The sequence below is a fragment of the Chiloscyllium plagiosum genome, unplaced genomic scaffold (genome assembly GCF_037043375.1).
Source record: "Chiloscyllium plagiosum isolate Xiang-an unplaced genomic scaffold, Cpla_swu_hap1 HiC_scaffold_33, whole genome shotgun sequence".
Taxonomy (NCBI): domain Eukaryota; kingdom Metazoa; phylum Chordata; class Chondrichthyes; order Orectolobiformes; family Hemiscylliidae; genus Chiloscyllium; species Chiloscyllium plagiosum.
The window spans coordinates 22,459,757-22,485,272 of record NW_028270171.1 but is presented as its reverse complement, the minus strand read 5'-3'; the positions used below and the strand labels follow the sequence as shown (position 1 = coordinate 22,485,272).

Below are 25,516 nucleotides of genomic sequence, written 5' to 3'. Positions count from 1 at the left end.
CAGGGAAATCGAAGAGGTCTCTGTGAATACCAGTTTGCCAGCACCATCGACAGCATGTATCTAATGATAGGAAGATGACCATTTTCCTGGCTGTGAATGGGAGATCTTACAAGCTAGCTGTGCAACAGAGTGATGAGGTTTATGTATTTTTTTTGAAGCTATTGATTTGATCGTGTCATAGAAGAAGGTGTCGATTGGGCAGCTTTCTGGGGCTGGTAAAAGGGTCATTTCACTTTCGATTACTCAGAAGTCTCCCTTTGAGATTACTAGAGAGTAGTAGCAGGCAGAAACTGGCACAGTCTACATGAGTATGGAAAGTGAGTAGAGGATATTCTGGTTTAAGTCAACTGTCATAGCCAGATATGACTGTATTGACCTCAGTACTAGCTGTTCATGAGAGACTTGATTCCCTAGATGAAAACAGAGGACAAAATTGGCATCATGAAAGCAGCAAGGGTGTTAAAATTCAGTGAATGCATTGACTAGGAAGAGTGGTGGGGCAGCCAGGAACCAATCCCCATAAAAATAATTTGCTTATTCCAGTTTCTCTGTCATGACTCATGCCTAAGTGTTTTGTCCTCTTGTGTTTTGCTCTTTCAGGCATTAAAGCATTAGATTTTAATTATAACCCTGACCTGGATCACAAGTGTAAGAAGGATATATTGATTGGAAGATTGAAAAGTTCAGCAGACACACGGTGGAAGAAAATCAGGCCTCGGCCTACCAAGAATAATTATGGGGGACCGTATTACATTTGTAAAGGTGTGTGAAGGTGCACATTACTTTGTATCACTCATAAGTCAAACTACATGAAAGTTCCATAAAATGCAGTGGTCACTAATAAATCCAGCAGAGAATTCAGGAGAAATATCTTTATATTTAGTATGTGCAACTCACTACCACAAGAAGGGGTTGAGGTGCTTAATAGGTAATGACGCGGTTAGCACTGCTGCCTCACAGCACCAGCGTCCCAGGTTCGATTCCAACCTTGGGCAACTGTCTCTGTGGAGTTTGCACATTCTCCCCGTGTCTGCGTGGGCTTCCTCCGGATGCTCTGGTTTCCTCCCACAGTCTAAAGATGTTCAGGTCAGGTGAATTAGCCATGCTAAATTGCCCATAGTGATAGGTGCATTAGTCAGAGGGAAGTGGGTCTTGGTGGGTTACTCTTCGGAGGGTTGGTGTGGACTGGTTGGGCTGAAGGGCCTGTTTCCCCACTGTAGGGTATCTAATCTATGTGGAAAACTAGAGAGACACTCGGGAAGAAGCTCTTCTTTAGGGTGCACATATACAGAGGTTCACCAAGACAATTGCTGTTAAATGATGAGGCAGTGACCTAGTGGTATTATCACAGATAATTAATCCAAAAACTCAGCTAATGTTCTGGGGACCTGGGTTCATATTCTGCCATTGTAGATGGTGAAATTTGAATTCAATAAAAACCCTGGAATTAAAGGTCTGATGATTACCATGAAACCATTGTGGATTGTCAGATAAACCGATCTGGTTCACTAGTGTCCTTTAGGGAAGGAAACTGCAGTCTGAGCCTACATGTGACTCCAGACCCAAAGCAATGTTGTTGACTCTAAAATACCCTCTGGGCAGTTAGGAATGGGCAATAAATGCTGCCTGGCCAGAGATACCTACACCCCGTGAGTGAATAAAAAAATTCACATTGGTGGCCGATTGCAGGACCTGCCCGATTTCTGTTGTTGTTCTTTGAGGGCACTAACACTGCCTGAGGTGACCCCCTTATATTTCTTTTAATCTCCCTGTTCAGCCATATTTGAACTACCTCCGAGACAGGTGGGACTTTAATCTGGATACTACCACTGTGCCACAAGATCACAAGAAACTTGGAGTGGGATTCAGCTGGTGTCTTTGAAAATTTGATGACACTGAATCAAGACTCATCTGTATAAATCGAACATGAGGACAAGGTGTCAGCTTTGACTCTCCTGTCTCTGAGCTAGAAGTCCATTGGTTTAAGTCTCACAAAACCTAGGCTATGGGGAGATGATGACTTAGTTGGATTGTCACTAGATAACTAATCCAGAGACTTAGACATGTGCTCTATGTTCAGGTCCCTAGCGTGGTGGTTGGTGTAAATTAAATTCACTTTCTAAATTTGAAGTTGAAAGCTGGTTAATCTTGTTAATGATGATCATGAAACTGTCATTGATCTGTTTTATGACAGTCTGGCCCTTTAGGGAAGGAAATCTGCTGTCCTTGGCTGGTCTAGCATAAATGTGACTCCAGACCCAGCACAAAGTGGATGACCATCATATTCAGTTGGGTGGCACAATGGTTACCACTGCTGCCTCAAAGTACGAGGGACCTGGATTTGATTCAGCCTCGGGCAACTGTCTGTGTGAAGTTTGTACATTTTCCCCGTGACTGCATTGGTTTCCTCTGGGTGTTCTGATTTTCTCCCACAGTCCAAAGACGTGCAGGTTAGGTGGATTGGCCAAGCTAACAATTGCACTGTAATGTCCAGGGTCGTGCAGGTGTGGTTGGTTAGCCATGATAAAAACAGTGTGTGGGGTTACAGAGATGGGCTGGATTTGAGTGGGATGCTCTTTGGAAGGTTGGTGCAGACTCAGTGGCCTGTTTCTGCATTGAAGGGATTCTATGATTCTGTGCATTATACCACACTAGATGGGCTGCAGCGGTTCAGAAGATTACCTTCTCAGGGTAACAGCTGCCACTAATGTTTACATCCCATGAAAGATCAATAAAGAAAAATATTTCTGGTGAAGTACTGAGTGGGTGCTGGACTGTTGGAGATACATCTTTCAGATAAGCTGTTGAACTGGGTCCCCATCTGCCCACTTAGGTTGACATGGACCAGACCAAACCCCTCCACCCCCGCCTCAAAATATATTAAGAAGGTAGCTTTGACGGTAACTTTTTCTTATTTTAAATGTAAATGTGATGTGCTGTGCTCCGTTTGCAATTCAGTTGGTAAAACCACTTGATGTTAAGCGAAACCCAATTTATTCAAATATAATTATTCAAAATATGACAAAAGAAAGAGGAACTTGGAATAACTTAACTCTATCGAAAAACTTAACAGAATAATAGATTATTTTACTACTAGCCAGTAATTGTTCCAGTATAGTAACATCCCATAAATACACCCTTAGCTAAGGCAAATTCAGAAGACAGATTGTCTCACATGCAGTTCTCCAATCCAGAAGGAAAGAACATCAAAAAACAAAGGAATTCTGAGAGAGAGACAGAGAGAGAACTCCAGCTTCCAGCTGTAGCAAAGAGAGATGTGGCAACTTTTCACTTCATCAGGACTCCACCAGCAACTGCTGAAAGCTAAAGATCCTGGTTTTGTTGGAGTTTGACCACACCCATTCAGGCTGCTTCTATTGTTCCAATTTAAAAATAAAATCCAAGCATTCACAAGTTGTTGCAAAGGCCCATCTGATTCATTAATGTTCTTTAGAGAAATAAGTCTTTCATCCGTATCCATTCTGGCCCAGATGAGAAACAGATCCACTGCAATGTGGTTGACCATTAATTGCCCTCTTGACAATAATGCTGGCTCAACCAGCGATGCTGACATCCCATGAATGATTTTTTAAAAGATCAGCAAGGTGATGGAGAGCAAGGAAAGGGACCAGGTTTAAAATGCAAGTGGTTTTTAATCATAAAGGTAACGTTTTTCATTTTATTTATCCACAGATATTGCAAGTAAAGAAGATTGCAAATACGGGGACCAGTGTACCTTTGCTTATTGCCAGGAGGAGATAGATGTTTGGACTTTGGAACGTAAAGGAGCCATAAACCGTGAGCTGCTCTTTGATCCCCTGGGGGGTGACACAAGAGGTGGCCTCACAGTAGCTAAACTGCTGAAGGAACATCTTGGCTGCTTCATGTTTCTTTGTGAGGTGAGATGGCCTAATGTACCCTGGATGTCCTGCAATGGCAGTGCCTCCTCAGATCAGGCCTGCAGCTGTCTCCACTTCATTGACACAGCAATGTTAAAATCCTCATCCTTACCACCAGGGCCTTACCCCTCCCAATTTAACTTCCTCCATCCCCAAAGTCTTCAAAGTTTTTGCACTCTTCAAATTCTGACGAATCTCAGATTTCAATCGCTCCAACATCAGGACCAGGGAGACAAATCATGTGGGGATCCTGGTGCAATCCCTGCATCCAGCTCCCACTGCCTCCTTTCAACCCCAGGCAGCTTCTGTTGAGGGATTTTACAATGAGGTTTAGATACAATAGAACAATGCATCACAGAAAGATGGTACTCAGTAAGCCTGTGCAGATTATTTTGAAGAGAGATCAAGTCAGTTGTACAACCACCTCCTTGGTACCATACCTTTTAATTTTTCCTTCTTAGTATAAGGAGTTACAAAGAGAGGCTAGAAAAACGTGAATTGTTTTCCCTGGAGCGGCAGAGGCTGAAGAAGACTTGATAGAAGTCTATAAAATTATGAGATGCATAGATAGGGTTAACAATCAGAATTTTTTTCCCAGCATTAAAATATCTAAAATTAGGGGGGCATGCATTTAAGGTGAGAAGGGAAATTCAAAGGAGTTGTGAGTGGTAGGAGTCTGTAACGTGCTGTCAGGGGTGGTGATAGAGGCACATAGATAGGGATACTTAAGAGACTTTTAGATAAGCACATGAAAATGCAAAGAATGGCGGTATATGGACTAAGGGAAGGCAGAAGGGATAAGTTTAATTTGGCATCATGTTCAGCACAGCATCATGGGCCGTCCTCCCATTTCCTTTTGAGTAACTCAGTATCGGGGAGGGAATGTGTTCCAAATTCTGTCCACCGTTTGTGTAAAAGTTTCATCTCATATCACCTCTTGTTCTTTTGCCAGTCAATTTAAATGAAGTTGAATCTGGGTCATCTGATAAGAGATCATTGAGCTGTTGGAAACAGTTTTTAATCATTCTATTTAAGCCCGTTGTGATTTTATCCATCTCCATCAAACTGCACCTTGGCTTCTTGGCTGTAAGGTGGTCAATGTTAGCTTTTCTGTAACCCATCATTCCTAGGGCTATTCCAGTATATCTCTTCTGACCTCTCTATAATCCTTATGCTGCTTTGAATCAGAAACCATAGTCACAGTGGAGTTGAACTATTTTATATAAGTTCAGCAAAACTTCTTCATTTTTGTGCTGTTAATGAAGTCCATTGAAAGCTCAGTTTCAGGACATCTAGCACCATGTACACACTCCTCTCTTTAGCCGTAATAGCTGCACTTTCTGCCACCAGGGCCCTACATTCTTGAATTCCTTTCTGAAACCTGCCCATCTCTCCCTATATCTTCTTTTAAGATACTCCTGAAAAATGTACCTTTTTGAATGATCATCTGTCTTGGTATCTTCATCAGGGTCTTCAAAATGTGGGTGGCACGGTGGCACAGTGGTTAGCACTGCTGCCTCACAGCGCCGGAGACCCGGGTTCAATTCCCGCCTCAGGCGACTGACTGTGTGGAGTTTGCACATTCTCCCCGTGTCTGCGTGGGTTTCCTCCGGGTGCTCCGGTTTCCTCCTACAATCCAAAGATGTGCAGGTCTGGTGAATTGGCCATGCTAAATTGCCCGTAGTGTTAGGTAAAGGGGTAAATGTAGGGGAATGGGTGGGTTGCGCTTCGGCGGGTCGGTGTGGACTTGTTGGGCCGAAGGGCCTGTTTCCACACTGTAATGTAATCTAATCTAATCTAAAATGTTCTTTATAGTTGGGGCTGTTCTAAGTATACTTTTCTAATGATCATTGGAAACTCTGGAAATCCCAGGTTCAATCCCAGATCTCTGCTCCAAAACTAGGGAGTCAGGATTGGTGCATGTTGTAGACCGCGTACAAGGATCACATTGTATATTCAATCCAAGTTGCCTTTTTTGATTCTTGACCTTAACTTCAAGTCCTTAAACCAGTAGCTATCAAGTTTAAAGAGCACAACATTCTGCATCCTTCTCTCTTTTTTCAAAATGGGTCATTCATATCACAGTGTGTGAATCGCTGCCTTTACTTTCTATTGCAGGAATGTTTTGACAGTAAGCCCAGGTTAATAAGCAAGAAGGCTAAGGATGGCACATCACTCTGCTCTAAACCAGACGCAAAGCACAACTTTGAAGATAATAAGTGAGTACAAAAGCAAATGGAAGGAGCTCCTGAATGCTCTTGTGGGTTCAGGTAGCCCATTTTTAAACTGTAGGGACTGGCAGGTCCCAGGTCCAAACCCTGGTTTGTGTTGAGCCATATGATGACAGTCAAGGCAGTAAACATTGCATAGAAAATAGATGCAGGAGTAGGCCATTTGGCCCTTCAAACCTGCTGTGTCATTCAATAAGATCATGGCTGATCATCCGACCCTGTTCCCGCTTTCTCCTCATATCCTTTGACCTCTTTAGCCCTAAGAATTATGTCTGTCTCCTTCTTGAATATTTTCAACTTTGGTTCCAACCTCATAGTTCGGGAACCCCACACCGCCCAATTCTACCTCCTTCCTAAGATCCACAAACCTAACTACCCCGGCCGACCCATCATCTCAGCCTGCTGCTGCCCAACCGTACTCATCTCCACCTACCTCAATTCTGTCCTATCCCCCCCCCCGCCAGTCCACGAACTTCCCACATACGTTTAGGACACCACCTACGCCGTTCTCCTCCTCCAAAACATCCGTTTCCCCGGCCCCCAATGCCTCATCTTCACCATGGACATCCAGTCCCTCTACACCGCCATCTGCTATGACCAGGGCCTCCAATCCCTCTCTTTCTTTCTCTCCCAACGTCCCCACCAGTACCCTTCCACTGACACTCTCATTTGTTTGGCTGAACTGGTCCTCACCCTTACCGATTTTCTCTTTCGAAACCTCCCACTTCCTCCAGACAAAAGGGGTAGCCAGTGGCACCCGCATGGACCCCAGCTATGCCTGACTCTTTGTCGGCCACGTAGAACAGTCCATCTTCTGTAGTTACACTGGCACCACTCCCCACCTTTTCCTCAGCTACATTGATGACTGCAAAGGTGCCACCTTTGCTCCGACGAGGGGGTTGAGCAGTTCATCAATTTCACCAACACATTCCACTCTGACCTTAAATTCCCCTGGACCATCTCTGACACTTCCCTCCCCTTCCTGGACCACTCCATCTCCATCAGTGACGACCGACTCAACACTGGCATGTTTTCCAAACCCACCGACTCCCACAGCTACCTGGATTACACCGCCTCCCACCCTACCTCCTGCAAAAATCCATCCCATGTTCCCAATTCCTGCGCCTCCGCCGTATCTGCTCCCAGGAGGACCAGTTCCACCACAGAACACACCAGATGGTCTCCTTCTTTAAAGACCGCAATTTCCCCTCTCATGTGGTTGAAGATGCCCTCCATAGTATCTCATCCACATCCCACACCTCCGCCTCAAACTCCACCCCTCCAACTGCAACAAGGACAGAACCCCCCTGGTCTTCACCTTCCACCCCACCAACCTTTGCATAAACCCCATCATCCACCAACATTTCCGCCACATACAAACAAACCCCACCACCAGGGATATATTTCCCTCCCCAGCCCTATCTGCTTTCCACAAAGACTGTTCCCTCCGTGACTACCTGGTCGGGTCCAATCGCCCCCCAACAACCCACCCTCCCCTCCCGGCACCTTCCCCTGCCACCGCAGGAATTGAAAACCTGTGCCCACACCTCCCCCTCGCCTCCATCCAAGGCCCCAAAGGAGCCTTCCACATCCATCAAACTTTCACCTGTATATCCACAAATGTCATTTATTGTATCCGTTGCTCCTGACGCGGTCTCCTTTACATTGGGGAGACTGGACGCCTCCTCGCAGAGAACTTCAGGGAACATCTCCAGGACATCCACACCAATCAACTCCACCGCCCCGTAGCTGAACATTTCAGCTCCCTCTCACACTCTGCCGAGGACATGCAGGTCCTGGGCCTCCTCCCTCACCACCCGACGCCTGGAGGAAGAATGCCTCATCTTCCGCCTCAGAACCCTTCAACCCCAAGGCATCAATGTGGACTTCACCAGTTTCCTCATTTCCCCTCCCCCCACCTTACCCCAGTTCCAAACTTCCAGCTCAGCACCATCCTCATGACCTGTCCCACTTGTCAATCTTCCTTCCCACCTATCCGCTCCACCCTCCTCTCTGACCTATCACCTTTACCCCTTCCTCCATCCACCTATTGCACTCTCAGCTACCTTCTCCCCTCTACCCCATTTATCTCTCCATCCCTGAGGCTTCCAGCCTCATTCCTGATGAAGGGCTCCTGCCCGAAACCTCGATTTTCCTGCTCCTCGGATGCTGCCTGACCTGCTGTGCTTTTCCAGCACCACTCTAATCTTGACTCTAATCTCCAGCATCTGCAGTACCCACTTTCGCCTATTCAACTTTAGTGTCAACCGCTTTCCGTGGCAGAGAATTCCACGGGCTAACCACTCTCTGAGTGAATAAATTTCTCCTCATCTCAACCTGAAGTGGCTTATGCTGGATATTTAAACTGTGACCCCTGGTTCTGAACACCAGGTCATCAGGAACATTCATCCTGCCTTTACTCTGTCTAATCCTGTTAGAATTTTGTACGTTTCTATGACACCTGCCCTCATTCTTCAAAGCTCCAGTGAATTATAATCCTAACCAAGCCAGTCTCTTTCTGCATGCATCAGTCCTACCATGCCAGGAGTCAGTCTGGTAAATCTTTGTTGCACTGCCTCCAAAGCCACAACATCTTTCCTTGGATAAGGAAACTAAAATAGCACACTCATGTTGTGGCTGTACAGGACATTGGCTAGCTCACTTTTGGAATACTGCATTCACTGTTAGTCACCCTGCTTTAAGAAAATGTTGTTAAACTTGAAAGGGTGCAGAAAAGATTTAGAAGGATGTTGCTGAGGTTGGAGAGCTTGAGCTATCGGGAGAGGCTGAATAGGCTGGGACTACTTTCTCTGGAGTGTTAGGAGGCTGAGGAGTGACCTTTATAAAGGTTTATAAAATCATGAGAGGCATGGATAGGGTGAAAAGCCAAGGTCTTTTTCCCAGGGTAGGGGAGTCCAAAACTAGAGGGCATCAGTTTAAGTGAGAGGGGAAAGATTTAAAAGGGACCTCAGGGGTAACGTTTTCACACAAAATCTGGTGTGTGTGTGGAATGAGCTGCAGGGGAGTCATTACAATTACAACATTTAAAAGGCATCTGGATGAGTACATGTATAGGAAAGGTTTAGAAGGATCTGGGCCAAATGCTGGCAAATGGGACAAGATTAATCTAAAATATCTGGTTGGCAGGGACGAGTTGGACTGAAGAGCTGTACAGTTCTGTTACACTGTGGTCTCACCAGGGCCCTGCACAGTTACAGAAGCTGGAATGCTGCATGTTTCGTCAGTAACCACGAGTTAGGAGATGAAAAATTAAAGCGCTTTGCTGCTCCTTAACTCACTGGCACATGATAACACTGGAAGAAAACGCAATTGAGCTCTGGCACCATCTGTGATTGGATAGTTGGCTATTATTCACCATCCAAGTTAATGTACAGACTGATAAAAGTAGTGCAGCATAGAAGGATTTGGAGATGCCGGTGTTGGACTGGGGTGTACAAAGTTAAAAGTCACACAACACCAGGTTATAGTCCAACAGGTTTAATTGGAAGCACACTAGCTTTCAGAGCGCCATTCCTTCATCAGGTGATTGTGGGGTAACTAATTGTAAGGCACAGAATTTATAGCAAACATTTACAGTGTGATGTAACTGAAATTATACATTGAAAAATACCTTGATTGTTGAGTCTTTCATCTGTTCGAATACCATGATAGTTTCACTTCTTTCATGTGTAACATGAAACAGCATAGCCACAGCATAGAAAGAGGCCCATTTGGTCCATTTGTTCTCTTTGAGGGAGATTTTCCAATTAGTTTCAGTCCCCTTCTCTTTCCCCGTACCCTGGCAGATCTTATCCTTTCAAGGAATTGTCCAAGTCTCACATGGATGTTGCCATTAAATGTGCTCTACATTCTATCAGGTAATGTGTACCAGATCATAACCACCCGTGTTTTTTCAAAAAATGTTTTAACGAGTCACCTCTGCGTTTTTGCAAATCAACTTAGTTTTTTATCCCCTGGTGACTTGACCCTTCTGTGAGTGGAAATATTGTCTCCCTTTTAGCACTATTAAAACCCTTCAGAATGTTAAACATTACAACTTATTTTAACCTTCACTGCTCAAAGGAAAACAATCCAAGTTTCTTCAGTCTTTCCATAATTAAAGAACTGAAGTCACTCGTGCCTATTACCTTCTCAGTAAATCCCATCCGCAACCTTTCTAAGACCTAGATATCCTTCCAAAACTGAATGCAATATTAAGGAACCAACCCAGAGTGAGTTATAAAGGTGTGGCACAACTTTGATTTTGTATGCTGTTCCACCTGGCAGGCATTTCTTCTGGCTGAAAATATTGGTAGGTTTTTGTTTGGGTCAAAGTTATGGAATTAAGATAGGGAGGTGGGAGTTAAGATACAGAACTGACATGATCTAATCGAGTGATGAAACAGGCTGAAGAAGCTGACTGTAGGTCGAGAGTGTGATGCATAAGCCCTGATGATTCTCTTGCTCCTCGGATGCTGCCTGATCTGCTGTGCTTTTCCAGCATCACACCCTCGAATCTGATTTCCAGCATCTGCAGTCCTCACTTTCGCCTACTGAAGAAGCTGAATGGCCTATTCCTGTTCCTGTGTTCTTAAAAAGAGATGAAATTGCTTATAAATATTACCTTTTTTTTTAAAGTTCTGTTAGGCAAGTGTACTGAGCATTACCAAATAATTGAGTGATGAAGTTAAACTGCCGATCAGACAAAATCTAATTAAATGACACAACAGGCTCAAGGGGCCCGATGGAACGAAATTAGTTTTGAATTAGGTCTGATGCTGAAACTTCACTATTCCCTGTGTGGTTTCAGGTGCTTGGTCCACATGCTGTGTGGCACAACCGTTAAGTACTCCAAGATCCGGCAGTACCAGGATCACTACCAGTTTGATGTGTGCCGGCACGAAGTACGTTATGGGTGCCTACGGGAAGACACCTGTAACTTCGCTCACAGTCTCATTGAGCTCAAGGTCTGGGTGATGCAACAGTGTTCAGGTACTTTAAAGGAAAGCCAAAGTGTGTTTTCATTCCACCTATTTTGCGAGGGTTCAATGTAGAGCGTAAAACTAGCATTCAGAAAAGGCGGTTCATTTTATTGGTCATCCCTACTTAGCACTGAAAATTTGCAAGTGCTTGCCCGCCAATTAGATTAGATTACTTACAGTGTGGAAACAGGCCCTTCGGCCCAACAAGTCCACACCGCCCCGCCGAAGAGCAACCCACCCCCCTACATTTACCCATTCACCTAACACAATTTAGCATGGCCAATCCACCTAACCTGCACATTTTTGATTGTGGGAGGAAACCAGAGCACCGGAGGAAACCCACGCAGACACGGGGAGAATGTGCAAACTCCACACAGTCAGTTGCCTGAGGCGGGAATTGAACCCGGGTCTCTAGCGCTGTGAGGCAGCAGTGCTAACCACTGTGCCACCGTGCCGTCCCGAATCTACACTTTCACTTTGCCAGTGGTAGTTGAACCCTGATTATCCTCCGTTTATTCACTTCATTTGTACACTAAGACTTTAAAGACACAAGGCTCTGAAACATTTCTCAATTTTTGCAGCAGAATATTACACCGTGCTGTAAATGTTATAGAATTTATTGTCACGTGTAATCAATTACAGAAGTACATGAATAAAGTGAAAAATGTATAATAGCAACATTCCCAGCAACATCTTAGAAACAAAGGTACCTAGATACGAAATCTTAGTACAAGGTAGAAAACTAAAGAAACAAAGTTAAAAGTTCAAAGGGGTTTCTTAAGTGTTTAGCCATGCTGAGTTTGCGCTCCCTACAAGGGCTCGATTTTCTCCACTTTGGCCTACTGTTTGGGAGACCTTGGGCTGCCTGTTCTCGCTGCTGCTGTAAATGTAAATAAGGGGCCTATGGTCTTCATGAGAATAACTTTTCCTATGCAAACCCTACATCTCAGGTGGTTTGCAAGATCTAGGCTGAACCATGGGCAGTCTTTTGTTCCTGCAATTCTGGGATCCTCCATTTGGTAGATATTACCAGCTCTTCTCTCCCTAGGTGGCTTAAGCAAATGAGCAAACTGTCCTTAACCCACCAGACCAATGGTCGACAGCTCTGGCACCCAAAGCAGTAGCCAGGCATGAATGTAAGACATCCGATATAGAATGTACTGGAGTCTATTGCAAGCCAGCAGTGTACCAACTTCCCCTTGTTTTCAAATACTTCCATCATTCTTGCAAGGGATGTAGGCATCACTGACAAGACCAGTATTTGTTGCCAATCCCTAATGGTCCTTAAACCAAGTGACCTCCCTAACCATTTCAGGGAGCGATTTAAGAGTCAACCACATTGCTATGGTTCTTGAGTCACATGGAGACCAGACTGTGCAAGGACAGCAGAGTTCTTTTCTAAAGGACGTTAGTGATCCGGGTGGGTTTTTACAACAATTAACAATAGCTGTTATGGTCACCATCACTGAGGCTAACTTTACAATATCATAGAATCTCTACAGTGTGGAAGCAGGCCACTTGGCCCATCAAATCCACATTGACCCTCCAGAGACCATCTCACCCAGATTCACTGACCTACCCTGTAACCCTGCGTTTTCTATAGCCTGAACATCCCCGGATACTCTGGGCAATTTAGCATGTCCAGTTCTCCTAATCTGCACATCTGGGTCCTCCCATAGTCCAAAAAGGAAATCCACACAGATATGGGCAGAATGTGCAAACTCCACACAGTCACTCGAGGCTGGAATTGAACCTGGGTCCCTGGCACCATGAGGCAGCAATGCTGACCACTGAGCCACCATACCACCCTAATTTCTTGTGTATTAATTCAAACTTAATTCTATCTGCTGTCTTAGTGGGATCTGATCCAAAAACAATATCCTGAACCTCTATATTTTGAGTAGAGAGACATTACCATTACGCTATCGTCTCCCCCTAAGGGTGGGATTGAAGCTTTGCTGTGATGTCTTCCATGATAAAACAGCTGACCAATGTTCATTCAAAAGCATAATGTCACTGACAACTATGAATCTGAAGGAAAAACTGGATATGTTGGAAATGCTCAGGCAGCCTCTGTAGAGAGTGAGACAAAGGTGAACATTTCACAGGGACTGTTGATCAGAGGTTCTGTGTTGTTCCAGCCTGTTCAGTTTTTATACCGATGCTTTTGGATAGGAGTTCCATATTGAGACTGGCCACTCACACAAGATGCCAGAAGATCTTCAGTTTTCACCTTCCAGCTAATGAAGCTTCAGGATTCCATGCAGCATTGTAGTGAAATAAAACAGAAAATGCTAAGAAAATCCAGTAAGTCAATCTGCAGCTGTAGAGTGAAACAGAGTTAACACATCAGATGGGTAACCATTTACTGTTTTTGTTTCCGATTCCCAGCATCCACAGTATTTTGCTTTTGTCAGTATAGTAGCCCTGTTCTCCTGTGTTATCTTACAGAGATTACACACGAAGAGATTGTACGGGAGTCTGCACAGCACTGCTTGAATGTGGAAACCAGCGCAAATCGAGCCCAGGTACGCTGCAACCAATGACTCGGGTCAGAGGCATGAAGCATTTCCTGGCCTGTTTGTTCTTGAAAACAACTACATTTAATATGGTACAACTCACAGAAGCATTTTTAAACAAAATGTGACATTGAGAACTTAAGGAGATAGTTGGACTTGTAAGGCAAAGAAATAGGTTTAAGGAGCAACTTAAAGGAGGACAGAGAGAGAGAGAGAAAGGTTTCTGGTGGGAATTGCAGAACTTGAATACAAAGCAACTCAGTCGTCAGTGCCCCCATGTATTTGGAAAGGCAAGGACTGATGAGGGATAGTCAACATGGCTTTGTGCTTGGGAAATCATATCTCATGAACTTGAGGTTTTTGAAGAAGTGGTAGACATGATTTTTATGGACTTCAGTAAGGTGTTGGACAAGGTTCGCCATGGGAGCCTGATTAGCAAGGTTAGATCTCATGGAATACAGGGAGAACTAGCCATTTACATACAGAACTGGCTCAAAGGTAGAAGACACAGGGTGATGATGGAGGATTACCTTTCAGGCTGGAGGCCTGTGACCAGTGGTGTGCCACAAGGATCGGTGCTGGGTCCACTGCTTTTCATCATTTATGTAAATGATTTGGATATGAACTTAGGAGGTATAGTTAGTAAGTTTGCAGATGACGCCAATATCGGAGGTGTAATGGACAGCAAAGAAGGTTACCTCAGAGTGCAATGGGATCTTGATCAGATAGGCCAGTGGGCTGAGAGGTGGCAGATAAAATTTAATTTAGATAAATGTGAGGTGCTGCATTTTGGAAAAGCAAATCAGAGTGGGACTTATACACTTAATGGTAAGGGCCTAGGGAGTGTTGCTGAACAAAAAGACTTTGGCGATGCAGGTTCATAGTTCCTTGAAAGTAGAGTTACAGGTAGATAGGATAGTGAAGAAAGCGTTTGGTATGCTTTCCTTTATTGATCAGAGCATTGAGTATAGGAGTTAGGAGGTCATGTTGCAGCTGTACAGGATTTTGAGCAGGCTACTTTTAGAATATTGCATGCAGTTCTGGTCTCCTTCCTATCAGGAGGATGTTGTGAAACTTGAAAGGGTTCAGAAAAGATTGAAGGATGTTGCCAGGGTTGGACGATCTGAGCTATAGGGAGAGGTTGATTAGACTGGGGCTGTTTTCCCTGGAGCATTGAAGACTGAGGGGTGACCTTATAGAGGTTTATAAAATCATGAGGGGCATAGATAAGGTAAATAGACAAAGTCATTTCCTTGGGGTGGGGAAAGTCAAGAACTAGAGGGCATAAGTTTAGGATGAGAGGGGAAAGATATAAAAGGGACCTAGGGGACAATTTTTCACATAGAGAATGATGCATGTATGGAATGAGCTGCCAGAGGAAGTGGTGGAGGCTGGTACAATTATAACATTTAAAGACATCTGGATGGATATATGAATAGAAAGGGTTTAGAGGGATATCTAAAATGCTGGCAAATAGGACTAGATTAGGTTAGGATATCTGGTCAGCATGGATGAGTTGGACTGAAGGGTCTGTTTCTGTGCTGTACATCTCTATGACTAAATGAAAACTGGGGCATGCACAAGACCCACAAACTATTCATAAGATCCTAAAATAAGGTATGAGTGAAATCTGAGAATTGAGCGATTGTTGCTTGATAGTATCAAACTTGATTGTTGGAATATGCTTACTCGAAGCTATATATACTCGTATGCAAGGAGCTGTCCTTTGCAGGATGAAGGATTATGCCTGACCATTGTGCCTTTTTTTTAATTAACCAATAGAGTGATGGGTTACAGCTCCTTCCTGCAATTTCCATGGCAATACTTTGACCAATCAGTCAGCTTTCCAACCAGTCAGCACCCTTCATTTTGTACAGTATAAAATATTGCTCCCTTTGAAAGTTGGAATTCATGCATCTGTCCTGACCATTGCAAGAAAAAAGGTTCAACAGCATGTCTCTTTTTCTCATCAACTCAACAACAACATTTTATCAGTTCACAACTTGCTGATCCTCAGTCCCAGTACTCGGAATAACCAATTCTTAACTCCCCACTCCTTGCTCTATGACAATCTTCCACACAAGGGAATCGAGCAGTATCATCAATACCACATTCAAATGTTTGCAACATTTCTCCAGCTGCTGCTCAAACTATATGAAATAAATAAACCTACTTTGAAGAAGCTGAATATTAATTCATATTCATTGACCTTGTGAAATCTGGTTTGGGATTTATATAAGCGATTAATTTTGCTGCTGTTTTCTGACACGTACATTTTGTATGGATTTTGCAAGGCATTTTGTTTGCTGTTTAAGGGAATGAACGCCATCTGCTCCTTCATTGCTCCTTATTCTCCTGACAAATTCCTCCCTGTCCCACACATAACCTGTACTCAATATAGCCATTGCTTCTCCCAGGTCTCCATCAATGCTGCATGGTTGTAATGTAGGTAAAGTGTGAACCCACAAATTCCAATTCTAGAATTACTTACCGAGTTTGCAGCACAGAGATAGGCCACTCAGCAGTACAGGTCTGTGCTGATGCAGTGCATGCTATCAGTGTAACCTGCCTGCCCTTCCTTCCTTGTTTGTTTATCCAGTTTCTCCTTCAGTATGTACTGGCTAATCATCACAAACATGACATCTGTCCACATTTTCTCCTGAATTTCTTATTCAATTTGTTGTAATTGTTTATGACCCTGATTTTCTGGCCTCTCCTGCAAGTGGATATTGATTCTTTGTTACCTCTTTAAAAGCTCCCCCAGGTCAGCTTTCAGACTACTGTTCTCCAGAGAAAGTCTCTGCAGTTTGTTTGATTTTTCGTGAAAGATGTAAAATTTCCAATCTGGCATTCACCACTAATTTGGACCTTCTCCAGAACCACTATCTTCCTTTTATAATGTGGAGACCAGAACAGTTTATAGAATGTTAAGCAGGGGTAACCCAAGGTTCAATACTCATTTAATGTCACTTCTCTGCTTTTCAGTCCTATCCTCGAGAGATGAGTGTAGGTGCTCTACTTCCCTTTTAGATGGCCTGATTAATCTTTGTTCACTCTTTCTGATTTTTCTATTCATATTTCTAGATCATTTATCCACTGTATCGTTTACACCCAGGATGGAATTTTGCACTCCTCCTGGCTAGTAGGGCAGGCTGTGTTGTGAAGTAAAATTGGGTGCCATGGTGGTGACAGTGCCCATTGCCCACCTGCCCTCTGACAGTATTTAATCAGCGGGAGAGGAGACTCAACGAGCCAGTCTCCCTTTAAACCGACTGAGCCATTAATTAGCCACTTAAAGATTTCTTCCAACCTACAGAGGTCTTTTACCAATGGTAAGGGAACCAAGGGCAAAAGCAGCCATCTTGTGGGCTGATTGTTTCAGGTACTGTGGTTGCTCTTTCTGGTGACGCCACATTCCATGTAAGAATACAAGTCACAAGTTGACCATGTGCTACCTCATCAAAAGTAGGTGAAAATCCAAATATATAACCTCCACTGCTCCCCTTTCAGTAGAGCATGCAAGGAATTCATTACAGCTAGTCAAGCCCGACATTTCCTTTCTTATTCCATGTTGAAAATTCTCCAGTATATTTTCTGTGTCTTGGATGTTTATACAAATACACACACACTCCAATCTCCCTCATATATCATACATATTTATATCCCTCCAGGCATATCTCATCAACACCTACAGATTGATTACTGTGTCTCATACACAGTGTCTGAAGTGCACCCTTACGTGTATTGCTTTCTTAATTCCTGCTTTGTACAGTAGACCACAGAGCCACATTGTAGCCAGGCCAGTTATTTTCATCGCCATGTCACATACGCTGTTGCCTGTCTTTCAAAGACCAGAGGCCAGTCCTTGCCAGGGTCTTTTCTTTTTGTTCCTCCACAGGAAGGGCATGTTTGCTAGGAACATCAGTGTTTGCTTTCCTTTCCTAATTGCCCATGAGAAGTTGGTACATGAGCAAGTAGGTTTACTCTCCACACTGTTCGAGAGAGGAGTTCCAGGATTTTGATCCAATAACCTGGAAGGAACAGATATATAGTTCCAACTCAAGAGTGAGATGTAGCTTTAAGGGGAACTTGGAGGTAGTGGTGTTCCCATCCATCTAATGCCCTTGGCCCTTTTAGATGGTAAAAGCCATGATCTAGGAAGGTGCTGGTCAAATGAACTTTGTTCATATGGTGCAGACTACTGCCACTGTGCATCAGTAGTGGACAGAGTGGATGTTTATGGATGTGATACCAGTCAAGTCGGTGACCTTGTTCTAGAAGGTGCGTAGCCTCTGTAGTGTTGTTGGAGCTGCACTCATCCAGGCAAGTATGGAGTATTCCAGCACACTCCTGACTTGTGCCTTGTAGATAGTGGACAGGCTTTGAGGCGACAGGAAGTAAGTCATTTGCAGCATCTGGCTTCCTGGTGTTGTCATACTATCCAAATGGCCAATCTAGTTCAGTTTTTGGTCATTGGTAACCCCAGGACCGATAATAGATGTTTCAGTGATAGTAATGCCTTTGAATGTCAATGGCAATAATTTGATTCTTGTTCATTTGGGGATTGTCATAGCTTGACATTTGTCACTTAACAGCCCAGGTCTAAATGTCATCCAGGTCTTGCTGAATACACACATGGACCGCTTCAGTACCTGTAGAGTTGTAAATGGTGCAATTACCAGCACATATCCCAACTTCTGACCTTATGATGGAGAAGGGCAGGTCAATGATGACACAGTTGGAGATGGTTTGATCAAAGACACAACCCTGAAAAAATCTTACAGCAACATCCCAAGACATAGACATAGATGAGTGGTCTATAACAGCCACCTTCTTTTGTGCCTCTTTGTTACTCCATGCCTTCAGGTTTGCTAGGGAGCCATGACACCTTGGGTAAAAACAATGACTGCAGATGCTGGAAACCAAATTTTGGTTTAGTGGTGCTGGAAGAGCACAGCAGTTCAGGCAGCATCCAAGGAGCAGCAAAATCGACGTTTCGGGCAAAAGCCCTTCATCAGGAATCCTGATGAAGGGCTTTTGCCCGAAACGTCAATTTTGCTGCTCCTCGGTTGCTGCCTGAACTGCTGTGCTCTTCCAGCACCACTAATCCAAAAAAAGCCATGATACCTTGTTGAGATGCTGCCTTGCTGCCAAGGGCAGTCATTCTCATCGCACTGATGGAATTCAGCTGTTTTTGACCATGTCTAAACCATGACTGTAATGGAGTCGCGAGCAAAGCAGTCTCGGAGGATTCCCACCTGAATCTCAATGAGTAAGTTCTAATGTGTAAGGACTGACCAATAGCACTGTTGTTTATTCTTTCCATACTTTGTTGAAGAATGAAAGCTGGCTAATGGGGTGGTAATTGGCCAAGTTAAACTTGTTCTTCCTTTCATGGACAGGTCATACCTGGGCAGTTTTCCATATTCCCCCAGCTGTGTCAGGATCCTGGAGGGGAAAACTGGAACTCTTATGGTCCAGAAATGGGAAATGTGTTGGCTTTAATTTTTGCTGTCTTTGTTTTGCTTAGTAGATCTTGCCTAATGGATTTGTGTTCTGATTGATTGAGGTGCCATCTGGATCTGGCAAGGTAGCCTCGCTGGGCATGAAGATGAAATTTGTTTGTAGCCAGTGTTGGAGGAATGGGCAGGTCGTTGAACCAGACAAGAGCCTCAAGTACTGCAGTGCCAAAATACGACACGGGTCAGTCCACTTTCTTTAACTTCAAAACTTTGTGAGTAATGGGCGATGGGCAAGTGGGGGGGTGGGCAGGGGGTGGTGGTGGGAGCAGGGTGGCTGGTGGTGGAGGGGGTGAAACAGCTGAGTTCCTCACGTCAGGGTACTTAGTTTACAGCATATGCTCCCTGGGAGTACCTGAAATTATACTTTAAATTGAGGGCTGGGACATGAAATAGCCCATTTACAATTGATGGTGCAGTTAGGGAGACGTGCCAGTTTCTGGGATTGGAGTTTGTGGCAATGTCTGTTTAGAATATGGTAAGAAATTTCCTCCTTCCTTTCCATTCTCTTCCTTTTACAACTTTACTCGGGCTTCCTGAGCCTCTCCCCACTTTTTTGCTTTGCAGGTTGTAACCCCTGCTCTTCCTGTCTATACTTCCCAACCCCTCTTTATCCCTTTCAACACTTCTGTTCGTCGGCCACATTCCATTACTCTGCCATGATCCCTTCTCATCACTCTCTCAACTCCTCCTCACTTTTTTCCTTTCTCCCATTCTCTCTCTCTTACAATTACAACATTTTAAAGACATTTGGATAAGTACATGAATGGGAAAGGTTTGGAAGGATATGGACCAGGAGCAGGTAGGTGGGACTAGTTTAGTTTGGGATTATGTTTGGCATGGACTGGTTGAACTAAAGGGACTGTTTCTGTGATGTACGACTCTAAGTTATCGTTTAAAAGGCTGGGTACATGAATAGGAGGGGTTTAAAGAGATATGGGTCAAATTCTGGCAAATGGGACTAAGTCAGATTGGGATGTCTGGAAATGCGAACTGGACTAAAGGATCTGTTTTTGTGCTGTATGACTGTATAACGTCAGGGAAATCCAGGTGTTTATGTGCATGAAAATTAAAAAATAGCATGCAGACACAGCAAGTAATTAAAATGTCAAATAGAATTTTGACCCCTATCACAAGAGTCGAGAGTGTGATGCTGGAAAAGTACAGCAGGTAAGGCAGCATCTGAGAAGCAGGAGAATCGACGTTTCGGGCATAAGCCCTTCATCAGGAATCATTCCTGATGCTCGAAACGGGCTTATGTTCGAAACGTCAGTTCTCCTGCTCCTTGGAAGCTGCCTCACCGGCTGTGCTTTTCCAGCACCACACACTCGATTCTGATCTCTAGCATCTGCAGTGCTCACTTTGGAGTTGGAGTCTAGAAATCGGGAAGTTTTGTTACAGCCGTACGGGGTGTTGGTGAGGCGATACCTGGAGTATGAGTACTGTTTTGGTCCCTATATTTAAGAAAGGATATATTCCATTAGAGGCAGGTCAAAAGAGATTTACTGGCTATACAAAAACAGAAATTGCTGGAAAAAGGCAGCAGGTCTGTGGGGGAAAAAGAAGAGTTTCGGGTCCAGTGACCTTTCCGCAGAACTGATGGCTGCTAGGAGGAAATGAGAGGTAGATATAGAGTCCAAAGGGAGGGAATAACATTTGGATAGAAAAAGGAGTGGATAATGGTCAGCCTAGGAGAATTAAAAGCTGCTAATGGGGACTATTAGTGGCTGACACAGGACTGTGTCTGATAGCAGACCATGTGATGATAAATCCTGGTGTATAGGGATTTGGGTAAGGACATAGGAGAAGGTGCCTCAAGCAATTGTTGAACTTGATATTGAGTCCAGAAGGGCGGTGAGTTCCCAAATGGAAAATGAGGTGGTGTTCTTCCAGATTGCTGAGCTTTGCTGGAGCACTGCAGCAAGCCTGGGACAGAGATGTTGGTCAGTGAACAGGGTGGGGTGTTGAAAATACTGAATAATGGTGGCCAGCCTATCCAGAAATGAAAACAGGGCAAAGGGGTGGCTATGGATCGCTGCCTGGGCCCCAGTTGTGTCTGTCTCTTTGTGGGACATGTAGTACATTCCTTTTCCAGCTCCCACCCACACCTCTTTCCCTGGTACAATATATTGATGATATCATTGGTGCTGCTGCCCTCATCCAGAATTTGAAAAGTTTATCAATTTTGCCTCCAATTTCCACCTTGCTCTCATCTGGTCCATCTCTGACTCCTCCCTTCCCTTCCTTAACGAGTTTCCATTTCCAGGGATAAGCTGGTCACCAATATTCACTACAAACCCATTGACTCCCACAGTTACCCTCACATCCTGCTTCCTGTAAAGATTCTATTCCATTCTCTTAGTTCCTCCATCTCTGTTGCAACTATTCTGATGTGGCTAACTTTGATAAGGGAGCCTCTGAAATGTCCACCCTTTTCTTCAACTGAGGATTTCCCACCACCATGGTTGACAGGGCCCTCAGCCATGTCTGACCCATCTCTTGCACTTGAGCCCTCACCTCCTCTCTTCCCTCCCACAACAGCAAGAAGCTCCCCCTTGTCCTCACCAGCATCCACATCCAGAGGATCATTAGCCGCCATTTCAGCCACCTCTGGAGGGATGTCACCAAACACACATTGCTCATCCCTCCCTCGTCAGCCTTCCACAGAGACCGTTCCTCCAGGACATCCTGGTCCATTGCTGCTTCACTGCCAACATCCTCCCCCACAGCCTCATGGCACCTTCCCCTGCAACCGCATGTCAAATATGCATTTCTTATGTGTCCTACTTCAAAGAGCTTTGTAAAGAAATGAAGGAACTCTTCAGGGAACACAAAATACTGGAGTTAGGATCTCATTGTAAATTTATTCATTGTTTGCTTAACAGCAACTTCCAAAATTTGATTTTTCTGTATTTCCACTTCTTAACTAATAATATTTCAAGTTTACGTATTAAAGAGAATGTATAGCATACAGACAGGTTATTTCACCCAACTGAACTGTACCAGTGTTTATGCTGCTCCTCCGACCCTAGTTTGTCTTCCACTTTCCTTAATCTAACCGCATCAACATGTCCTTATGTTTACTTCACTCTTGGCACCTTACACTTTCAAATGCATCCATGCTATTTGCTTGAGCTACTACATTTGAGAGTGATCTCCACCTTCTGGGGAGAAGAAAATCTCCTCCATTCCTTATGGAATTTATTAATGGCCTTTTGTTTTGGTCTTCCACACATGGCATTTCGTTTTGTGTATTTAACTTCTCAAACTCCTTCATCATTTTAAAAGGCTCCATTAAGTCACCCTTCAACCTTTTTTTTTGAGAGGAATAATGTGTTGCGTCATATATTTTCTCCTTTTAAGCTACACCCTTTCACTGATTGTAAGGATTGCGAAAGGACATTTGCTGGATATGATAAATTATTTCACCCCTGTCTGCCTGTCACACTTATATTTAAGATAGTCATTTGGAATTTAAGGAGAAGCTGTCTTCATCTTGAAAGTAGGAGAAAGTGAAGACTGCTTCAACTTCAGCTTGAAAGTACCTATTTTTTGGATTAGATTCCCTACAGTGTGGAAACAGGCCCTTCGGCCCAACCAGTCCACACCGACCCTCCGAAGAGTAACCCACCCAGACCCATTTCCCTCTGACTAATGTACCTAACACTATGGGGATTTTAGCATGGTCAATTCACCTGACCTGCATATCTTTGGACTGTGGGAGGAAACTGGAGCACCTGGAGGAAACCCACGCAGACACCGGGAGAAGGTGCAAACTCCACACAGTCAGTCACCCGAGGCTGGAATCGAACCTGGGACCCTGGTGCTGTGAGGCAGCAGTGCTAACCACTGAGCCAACGTGCCACCCACTGAAGTTGAAATACATGGCATGTCTGCCTGATCTTAGCAATTGCAGCTTTTAAAATAAAAGAAGAGCCCAAGTCAATTTAGCCTGAGCGCTCAGTGACAGCCTGAAGAATTATTAAACTCTTGATCTCATCCAATAATTATTTAACCATAATTGGACTCTGATGAGAAGTGGAATAAGGTTACAAACCTCAGATTCTGAGTTATACACCTCAAAGCTTCTAACACAAAGCACTGACTTGTTGTAAAAATCCTGGAGACCATTGAGTGCTGACAGAGTCAAAGTTTGGCACTGAAAAAGCACAGTCAGTCAGGCAGCACCCAAGAAACAGGAACGAGGACGTTTCGAGCATAAGCTCTTCATCCGGAATGATGAAGAGCTGTTGAAGAGCTTATGCTCAAAACATTAATTCTCCATTGACTTTTCCAGTGCCACAATTTTTGAGTCTGATCTCCAGCGTTCCTCACTTTCTCCTGGCAGCCAAATAGATGCTAATGGTTCTTCATTGCTTGATAGAACAATTGAGAGGTGCCTCACTGTTATTGATAACATGCCCAGAATTGCTGAGAGACCGAGGTCACACCTGTGAAATGGCAGAAGTGGATGTTAGGGTGAGGTGGAGGGTGTAATAGAGCAGGTTGGCAGCAAAGCAGAGGGCTTCAGGCCTTCCCATAATGTCCTTAATTGGAGCAATAATGGGAAGGCACTGGAGTCCCCAGACTCCTACCATCATCCTGTCCCCTCTCCCAACAGAGTTTTGAGGACCTAAGCAAAAAGATTGATGGGGCAGAGTGGTAGTCCATGTGGTAAAGGTGCACCCATTGTGCTGTGGGACAGGAAGGGACAGAGAGCAGTGGAGGCTGGATCATTGATTACATTCAAAGCTCTGTTAGATGGATTTTTGTTCAACAGCAGAGTTAAGGATAATGGGGCAAGCAGCCACAAAAGTGGAGTTAAGGCCATAGTTTGATCTGCCATGATCTTATCCACTGGCACTCCTAATGGTAGACTAATTAATCAAGTTAGGTCACATGAGATTCAGGTGAGCTTGCCAATTGGATCCAAAATTGGCTTGACGGTAGTACACAGAGGGTGGTGGTGGAGGGTTGTTTTACGGACTAGAGGCCTATGACTGGTGGTGATCCCATGGATTGGTGCTGGGTCCACTTTTGTTTGTCATTTCTACAAACAATTTGGATGAGAATTGAGGAAGCATGTTAGTAAGTTTGCAGATGACACTAACATTCGTGGTATAGTCAATAGTGAAGAAGGTTATCTAAGATTACAAAAGGATCTTGATCAATTGGGCCAGTGGACTGAGGGGTGACTGATGGAGTTTAATTTGGATAAATAGGAGGTTCTGCATTTTGGTAAAACAAACAAGGGCATGACTTATATGCTAATGGTAGGTCCCTGGGTAGTGGTGTAGAACAGAGAGACCTAGGCATTCAGGTAAATAGTCCTTTGAACGTTGCACCACGGGTAGACAGGGTGACTAAGAAGGCGTTTAACATGCTTGCCTTCATTGATCAGACCGTTGAGGTTATAGGAGTTGGGACAACATGTCGAGATTCTACAGGACATCGGTGAGGCTACTTTTGATATACTGTGTGCAGTTCTGGTCACCCTGTTATAGGAGGGATATTATTAAATTGGGGAGGAAATTTACAGGGAAGTGGCTAGGACAGGAGAGTTTGAGTTATAAGGAAAGGCTGTAAGGCTGGAACTCTTTTCACTGGAGTGTACGAGGTTGAGAGATGACTATTTAGAGATGTATAAGATTATAAGGGGCATAGATAAGGTAATTAACAAAGGTCTTTTCCTGAGGGTGGATGAGTTCAAAAGTACAGGGCTTATTTTTAAAGGAGAGGAAGATTTAAAAGGGACCTGAGAGGCTCTTTTTTCACACACAAGCTGGTTCTTATGTGGAACGAACTGCCAGAGGAAGTGGTAGCTACAGGTACAGTTATAACATTTAAAAGACCTTTAGACAGGTGCATGAATAGAAAAGGTTTAGAGGGATGTGGGCCAAATGTAGGCAAGTGGGACTAGTTTTGATTGGTAACTTGGTAATCATGGATGAGTTGGACTGAAGGATAAGTTTCTGATCAGTAGGACTTATAAATCAGCCTCCATCAGGTAACACATTCCAGATCCTTATTCCTCACTGCATAAAACCTTTCTCCTCCTGTCAGCCCTGGTTCCTTCACAACCTCCTGAAATCTGTTCTCTCTGTTTATCAACCCTTCAGCTGTTAGAAACTTTCTCTTTATTTACTTACTTTAAACACTTTGGTTTTTAAAAAATTTTCTTGGGATGTGACAAGGCTAGCCTTTGCTAGCAGCCTCATTCCTGATGAAGGGCTTATGCCCAAAACATCGACTCTCCTGGTTCTTGAATGCTGGCTGACCTGCTGTGCTTTTCCAGCACCACACACTCGACTCTGATCTCCAGCATTTCCTAGCCTTTGTTACCCATTCCTAATTACCCTTGAAATG

The 25,516-nt window shown here is 44.1% G+C and overlaps 1 protein-coding gene across 1 annotated transcript in view; it reads left to right on the top strand.

Moving 5' to 3' along the window:
- zc3h7bb (zinc finger CCCH-type containing 7Bb) overlaps positions 1–25,516 on the top strand; it is an 81,248-nt gene that overhangs the window by 38,704 nt on the left and 17,028 nt on the right. Inside the window, exons 13-18 of the mRNA XM_043679891.2 lie at positions 601–762; positions 3,694–3,899; positions 6,018–6,118; positions 10,941–11,122; positions 13,564–13,640; positions 19,201–19,334. Of these exons, the coding sequence (XP_043535826.2) occupies positions 601–762; positions 3,694–3,899; positions 6,018–6,118; positions 10,941–11,122; positions 13,564–13,640; positions 19,201–19,334 (862 nt within the window). The remainder of the gene's footprint in view (positions 1–600; positions 763–3,693; positions 3,900–6,017; positions 6,119–10,940; positions 11,123–13,563; positions 13,641–19,200; positions 19,335–25,516) is intronic.